The 7946-nt window shown below is 32.6% G+C and overlaps 1 protein-coding gene across 1 annotated transcript; it reads right to left on the reverse strand.

Annotated features, from left to right (window-relative positions):
- Positions 1-1304: 1304 nt before the first annotated feature.
- On the reverse strand, positions 1305-7761 carry cfl2 (cofilin 2 (muscle)). The gene is made up of 4 exons (XM_052153775.1): positions 7552-7761; positions 2936-3243; positions 2758-2834; positions 1305-1649 (listed from the first exon to the last, which is right to left on the reverse strand). The coding sequence occupies exons 1-4, from the start codon at positions 7552-7554 to the stop codon at positions 1537-1539; spliced, it is 501 nt and encodes a 166-aa protein (XP_052009735.1). The 5' UTR covers positions 7555-7761; the 3' UTR covers positions 1305-1536.
- Between the last annotated feature and the right edge of the window lie 185 nt (positions 7762-7946).

A 7946-nucleotide genomic window follows, 5' to 3' on the forward strand; every position in this document is an offset into this window, starting at 1 on the left:
TATCTGGATAAACTGACAGCTAGAATGCCAAAGATCTGCAAAGCTGTCATTGCAATATATATATATATATATATATATTTTTTTTTTTAAGAAATTCCACTTGGTTTGATATTTTGTTATTGAATGCAATGATATTCATCATCATTATAAGCATGACTTGAGTCCAAATACTTTTTGGTGCAACTGTATGTTATCCTTGGCTTAGAATGTGAATAAAAAACATGTTTTTTCATTAAGCAACTCTTTCAATTAAGGTCAAATTGATGAGTGAGGAAACACAAAGGCAAAACATATCATGTGTTCTGGTAACACCCTGTTGAAAAGACAGAACATTTAATTGAGCCAAGAAATCCATCCACGAATTCAGCCACAAGATTTTATTTCAAAGTAGCAACTATCTTTGATCTCAAAAGTATTGCCATCTTTACAGATAATATATAATCTCTTTTACTGAAAAAACAAAACAAAAAAACTTCCAAGCAGCTTAGTCTTCACGTTCTGTAGTGTAAACTGTGCATCTTAATCAAGAAGACTGCAATGGAACAGTTCAATCCCATCTGTTTATGTCCTTTTGTGTAACAGGAATGAAAACTGTGGTAATTTCGATTCCGGTTGACAGTCACAGAAATTCCAAAGTCCTCCTTTAATTGGTAGTGTAAAAACTGAAAAGTGATTTTTACCTGCGTAGACTTTCTATTGTGTTTGCCATGTCAAATGAGCCAGATTAGGTAGAAGAGTTCAAATAAATAGTTTAAAACTTGTAAAGTGCTTGTTACCGGTTAATGCGTTGCTGTGAGGCATTAACAAACAGCAGTCTCATATATTTCTCTTACAGCATAATAGCATATCTCTTAAACATTTTTTTATAAAGATATAAACTGAGCTTGTGCTGGTAGCTCTGTTAAAGGTATAGTTCCACTCAAAAATCAGAATTTTGACATCACTTACTCACCCTCATGCTGTTCCAACCCCATATTACTTTTTCTTATATTAGTATTAGTCACCATTCACTGCATCTTTTTTCCTTATAATGAAAGTGAATGGTGACTGGGGCATTAACATCTCTTTTAAGTCAAACAGGTGAATGGTTACAGAAGTTTCATTTTTGGCTGAACTATGCCTTTAATATTTGATCATTTAAGCTTTGTACTGTCATTTGGCAAAACATGCAGGGAGAGAGAAAGAGAGAGAGACAGAACATTATTTGGGGAAGTACAAAAAATACCAGCAGCCAAGGAAATAGGGTAGAAATAAACTGGTAGATTTTTTTTTTCATATACAGTATGTTAATGAGAACTCCATAATGTGTGTGTGTGTGTGTGTGTGTGTGTGTGTGTGTGTGTGTGTGTGTGTGTGTGTGTGTGTGTGTGTGTGTGTGTGTGTGTGTGTGTGTTGGGGGTCAAATAAATCAAAATAACAAAAGAAAGTGAAAAAAAAACTGAAATAAAAAATAGGACTATTCCTTCAGCATCAAATGATAGAGACAGCTGCGATGATGAAAGCGTGTGGAATCCAGATGGCACATGGCTGTTTAGTTTACAATGGTCTCCCCTCCAGCGATACGACCACACTTCCTCCCAACTTTTCAGCCAGGGTTGAGCGGTCCTGAATGTCGTCTAAACCATTAACCTGCCATTCGTGTTTGATACCTGAAAAAAATTAGGCACGACTGAACGTCACAATTCAAAATAACCCTTTTAGGGTGTTTGTTCGACTTTCCTGTGAATTTCTAGAATGTAAAATCCAGTTAAAACATTTTTCACACTATCACTAGTTGCTAACAATGTCTAAATATGCGTAATATTAGATTTGTATTTATTTATTTGAAAGTCGTGAAAATTTCCATCACTGTGTCATTTCCACCACATCTGTAATTCTTGTGTTTAATAGAAATTTGTGATGGAAATGACATTTTAAATTTAATTAAAAAAATAATTATAATATATAAAATGACCGAATCCTTTGTCTTGCTAAAGCTAATTTCAAAGGTTACATTTGATATATCTTAAATACACACAATTACACAATTTCACAAATATTGTGTATAATAACAATTAAACAAATACACTAACTTTAAACAATATTTTCACACAATAAATATTAAAACGGTTTATTTTACTCTATTTTACTATACTTAGATTATCATAGTTTTAAACATTTTAAAATGAGTATTTTATCATGGATTTTTATAGTTTAATATTGAAAGTCTGTGTCTAGGACAAGGCTAAAACAATCAAATCTATGCATAAACAGCATTCGAAAAGTACCAGATTAAATGATGAAGGCATGGTAAAAAAGTCAGTTTTAATGTGACCTTCACATAACAAACAGAAAGATAGTTGATGTCTGTTCATTAAATGTTTTCTTAAATACAAATAAAAAAAAACCCTGGACATGAAACTGCCTGAAGTTAAAGAAACACCATTTAATAAAGCATACTCTACTATTCATTAGAAATTCATAACATTTTTATGCAAATGTATGTATTTTTTTTTAATGCAAACTTCTGTGCACTAATATCTGCACCCTAACGTCACCTAACGTTGCAAAACTAATGATTTTTAAGCAGGTTTCCCAAACACTTCCACTATCTGTCAAATATGTTTGTATAATGAATACTCAACGCAATGTTCTAATCTACTGTGCACAGCTAGAATATACAGCGACTCTGTATTATCCAATCAGCATCCAGGACCAGAACTATCTATTATATAAATATGCATTGTGTGTATTCTTAGTAAATATGACAAGACTCACCTGTAAACTTCTTCTTAATGGCATCTTTAGAGCTAGCGTAGATCATCTTGCTTTTTAACGGTGCACCTTCAGGGGCCCTAAAATTTAAAACAAAGCAATTAAAAATGTATACTTAAAAAGAACATTTGGTTTAGCTTAATGTATTTTTAACTGCACGTGTGCCACAAAGACTCCATACCAAAATATAAATACCAAGTCTTCTTTCTTAGATTCATTTGTCTCATAAGTAGCATCATATAAGCCGTATCTGCAGTCGTTGAGAGGTAGGAGTTTTACAAAGCAGGCGTAGGGGTCATCGACAGTGTCTCCAATGTCTCCAACTAAGATCTGCTTGCTTTCCTCTACAACAATCTTCTTCTTGTCTTCACTGAGACAGAACAGCACGGCCTTCTTGCGCTTTTTTACCTCGTCTGAGGACGAGGACTTCCGTACTTTCATGTCATTGAAGACTTTGATGACTTCATCATTGACTGTGACACCAGAGGCCTGTTGATAAGAAGAAGGTGAGATGTGTACATATTAGTAGTGGACTAAAGCACATAACTGTTAATCAGAAGGTCGCTGGTTCGATCCCCACAGCCACCACCATTGTGTCCTTGAGCAAGGCACTTAACTCCAGGTTGCTCCGGGGGGATTGTCCCTGTAATAAGTGCACTGTAAGTCACTTTGGATAAAAGCGTCTGCCAAATGCATAAATGTAAATGTAAACCAATATGTTGTTGAGATCTTAAAGTGATGGTTCACTCTATAGATAAAACAAAAGTAGAATGATTTAAGGAACTGACATGCAGCTCTTGCCATACAAAAACAATTAATGGTGAACAGGAGCTGTCAAGCTCCAATAAGAACAAAAACACCATAAAAGTAGTTCAAATGTCATTTTGGCATCAATGTCGATGCACCCTTTTTTAATCCTGGATGCATGACCATGGGGTAGATGCAAACTTATTTAAAAAATATGTTTATTGGTGAAATATTTATATTCATAATAGTTTATCAGCATTTATTTATATTTATAATAACTTATCAGTAATAATTTATAATAGCTATTACATAGTAATTATTTATATTTATTAGAAATAATCTATATTTATAATAGATTATCAGCAATAAAGTATTATAGTTATAATTTAGCAATAATTTGCAATAGCTATGGTTTAGAAATAATTGATATTTATAAATAAATGAGCAATAATTAATTTTTATTAGCAATCATTTATATTTATAATAGTTTATCAGTAATAATTTATAATAGTTATAACTTACCAATTATTTATAATACTTAGCAATCATTTATAATTATAAATATATTAGCAATAATTTATAATTAATAATAATTTAAAATAGTTATAACATAGCAATCATTTATATGTATTAACAAATTGGCAATAATTTATAATTATAATAGTTTATCAGCAATATTTTATAATAGTTATTACTTAGAAATAATTTATATTTATAAATAAAATAGCAATCATTTATATTTATAATAGTTTATCAGAAATCATTTATTATAACTATAACTTAGCAATAATTTATATTTATTAGAAATAATTTATATTTATCGGCAATAATTTATGATATTTATAACTTAGCAATAAATTATATTTATTACAATAATTTATATTCATAAATACATTATTCATAATTTATATTTATTAGCACTAAATTATATTTATAATAGTTTGTAAACATTCATTTATATTTATAAGCAAATATTATTAAAGATTATCAGTGTGAAAAGACTTAATTAAAGTGGGAAAAGACTTAAAAATTAAAATCTGTTTCTCACATATTGTATGGTTTCATAAAACGTGCAATATAGTGTGATTTAACTTTGTATGGACTACTTTTATTAAAGTTTTATGGAGCTTTTTTGTTGTTGTCTCTAGAGATTGAAAGCCACAGCTACTATGAACTGTTGATGTACGGTAGCAGCTGAATAAAGACGGTTCATCAAAAACTCTCCTTTTATGTTCTACAAACAAAATAACGGCATACAGATTTGGAACTACATTTACATTTATGCATTTGGCAGATGCTTTTATCTAAAGTGAATTACAGAGCCCTTATAACAGGGACAATCCCCCCGGAGCAACCTGGAATTAAGTGCTTCGCTCAAGCACACAATTGTGGTGGCTGTGGGCATCGAACCAACAACCTTCTGCTTACCAGTTTAGTGCTTTAGCCCACTACACCACCACTCCACATAACTACACAACTACATAAGGGTGAGAAAATGATGACAGCATTTTCATTTTTGGGTCAATTATCCCTTTAACAGAGTTTGTGCATTTCATTTTTAAATATTGTCCAGAAGGATGGCCAAACTTTAAACATTTCAATATTTCAAAACCAGATACAGTATCAACATCTACTGTATGAATACACTATATAATATTAAAAGTAACAAGCTGTTACATTTGGATCACCTCACTGGCATTGACTGATCATAAACCCTGACTCATGTGCATAGCCAGCTGGTCTGTCACAACAGTTAGAATCGTTCACTCTGCTTCGAAAATGGACTTCAAAGGCCAAGTAATAGTGGGGTACCTGGGGCACGGTACAAGAATGACAGCTCCTCCTCCTTTTTTAAAAGACTCTTAGTTTTAATGATCAATGACACTTCACTCACAATACACTCAACCCAAGGAGGCCCTCAGACATGTTTTTAGAGTTTTAGTGCATTAATCTGTTGAATCAAATGAGATCTTAAAATTGTTTTATTAAGCAGAATGCACCCCACTGTATATGGCAAGGCATTTTAACATTGATTCCTCAGAACTTACTGGTAACTATTTTAAAGTTACTAGCATGTATTTTTAGCTTAGTATCTATTCCAAAAGCAACTGGTATCTATTTCAGTTTTACTGGTAACTATTCATTACACATCCTAGTATGTCTTTATTAGATAGAATATATTCCCATATTTACCAGGCCTACTTATTGAATACAAAAATAATACATATTCTTTAGTTACCAATATAGTCCAATAATGACTAGTTAAATACATTTTGTTTTACTTGTAACAATTCATTAGACTCAAGTATCCTCCTTATTCTTTAGTTCCTAGAAGAACTTCTTTTTTACTCATAATTTGTAATGACTAGTCAAAATGTGAGAGGCTAATAGATAATATCTGAAACAGAGCACCACAGAAATAAACAGCAAATATTTGCAATTTGTCACCAGTAACAATTAAGCAGATCTTAATATCAAACATGGTACCTATTGAAATAGATAATAATCACTAGGAACAGTTAGTGTCATAAGTAAGTAATATATAATAAGTAAGTACTGGTACAGATAGTAGTACAGTTAATATGGTTGTACTAACTAAAGTTGATCTGTTCATTAAAATGTTTAAATCTCATACACTCTGATCTATATTTCTACATTTAATTAAATGCTGCACTAATGTTAGTAATAGATATATATCAAGAACCTCTGCAACGCTTACGAAAAATAATCAAAGAACCAAAAATTAAAAGAAAATATTTAAATAAGGAAAAATAAAACCTAAAAATAACCATTTGAAACCATTCTGTATAAGTTATTATTAGGTTGTCACAACAACCTTCCTGCAACATTCTGTGAACGCTAGTTTATGGTAATTAATATGTAACAAAAAAATAACCATTAGAGAACGTTCTGTATGTTTTTGTTAAGTTGTCACAAACAAAACAAAAAATCACATTTCTGGGAACATTATTTTATGGTTATTAAAATAAAACCTATAAATAACCATTAGAGAACGTTCTGTAAGTTCTAAATAGATTGTCATACAAAAACATCCCTGCAACGTTTTGGGAACGTTCGTTTATGGTAATTAAAATAGAACTTAAAAATTATCATTACAGAACTGTATAAGTTCTTATTAGACTGTCATACAAAAACCTCTCTGCAACATACTGGAAACGTTAGTATATGGTTATTAAAATAAAACCTAAAAATAACCATTAGAGAATGTTCTATGTAAGCTCTTATTAGATTGGTATAAAAAAAAAACTCCCTGCAACATTGTGGGAACGTTAGGAAACTGTTCCTAGAACGTTTGGAATTGGTTTCCAAAAAAGAACCAAATGGGAACAATACGCTAACGTTAATGGAACGTTCTGTTTTAGCAGAGAACAAAAGAATGAAAATAATATAATGAATAAGTACTGACAATTATGGAAATAGATGGTAGTCACTATTGGAAAAGTTTTAGTTTTGAGGAACGGGTCTGTCAAGCAGCTTGGCTCACGGCGCAGGCGCACAGACGCGTACTGAGCAGCTGGCGTAGAGCTGTCTCTCAGCTAAACCTTTTTGAATCATGAACAAATATCCGAACTCCCAGCACACATAAGAGCCATTTCACACACTGAAAATGTTTATACTGCTCTGATCAAACGCGTTTGTGTCCGTTACTACTGTAGCGCTCGCCAATAGAAACAGTTATTTCTCGTGCGTAAAAGTTGGAGAAGCAGTTCGCTCGGAGTGATTACTGTTATAAAGCAGGCTAAAATTAGCTTAACATGGCCGCCTCGAGCTATAGGCCTGAGCTTTACATTTAGCGCAAATTAAAACTTATTTAATGAACGAAAAATACAAAACTTGAAGCCGAATAATACATATTTCTCAAGCGGAGCGCATACCATCACTGATCCCGCAATAGCCGCGTAAACAATCCAGCCGGAGCTGAACAACGTGTCAGTCACCGAGCTAAAGTTTCACACAAAGTTTAGAATAACATCTAATATGATTCAAGAACGAACTATAGTGTATGTGCAAGGAAAGACATGTGCTCACCATGCTGCCCGCTGCTTGTTGTGATGAATCAATGCACGATTATTTTCTTGGTACAATCTGGGAATGTGAACAGCCGAGACAGTGTGTGTGTGTGTGTGTGTGTGAGAGAGAGATAGAGAGAGAGAGTGTGTGTGTGTGTGAAAGAGAAAGTGTGTGTATGTGTGTGAAAGAGAGAGAGAGAGTGTGTGTGTGTGTGTATGTGTGAAAAGAGAGAGAGTGTGTGTGTGTGGGTGGGTGGGTGAAAGAGAGAGACCACAGTACAGCCGCAGTGAAGACTGGTCGAGCATATGCATTCAGTATTTTTTTTTTGTTGAGACAGATGGCACTGAAATTAACAAAAATGCCACCAGAGATGTCTTGTTAAATTTTTTGGTTACCTTTTGTTAGTTGAATTA

Source organism: Xyrauchen texanus, chromosome 22 (assembly GCF_025860055.1).
Source record: "Xyrauchen texanus isolate HMW12.3.18 chromosome 22, RBS_HiC_50CHRs, whole genome shotgun sequence".
Classification (NCBI taxonomy): Eukaryota; Metazoa; Chordata; class Actinopteri; order Cypriniformes; family Catostomidae; genus Xyrauchen; species Xyrauchen texanus.

Coding starts and splice junctions, on each gene's coding strand:
- cfl2 (XM_052153775.1), bottom strand. Junction 2,835..2,935: donor GACTTGGTATTTATATTTTG/GTATGGAGTCTT, acceptor TTTAAATTTTAG/GGCCCCTGAAGGTGCACCGT. Junction 1,650..2,757: donor CATTAAGAAGAAGTTTACAG/GTGAGTCTTGTC, acceptor AATTTTTTTCAG/GTATCAAACACGAATGGCAG.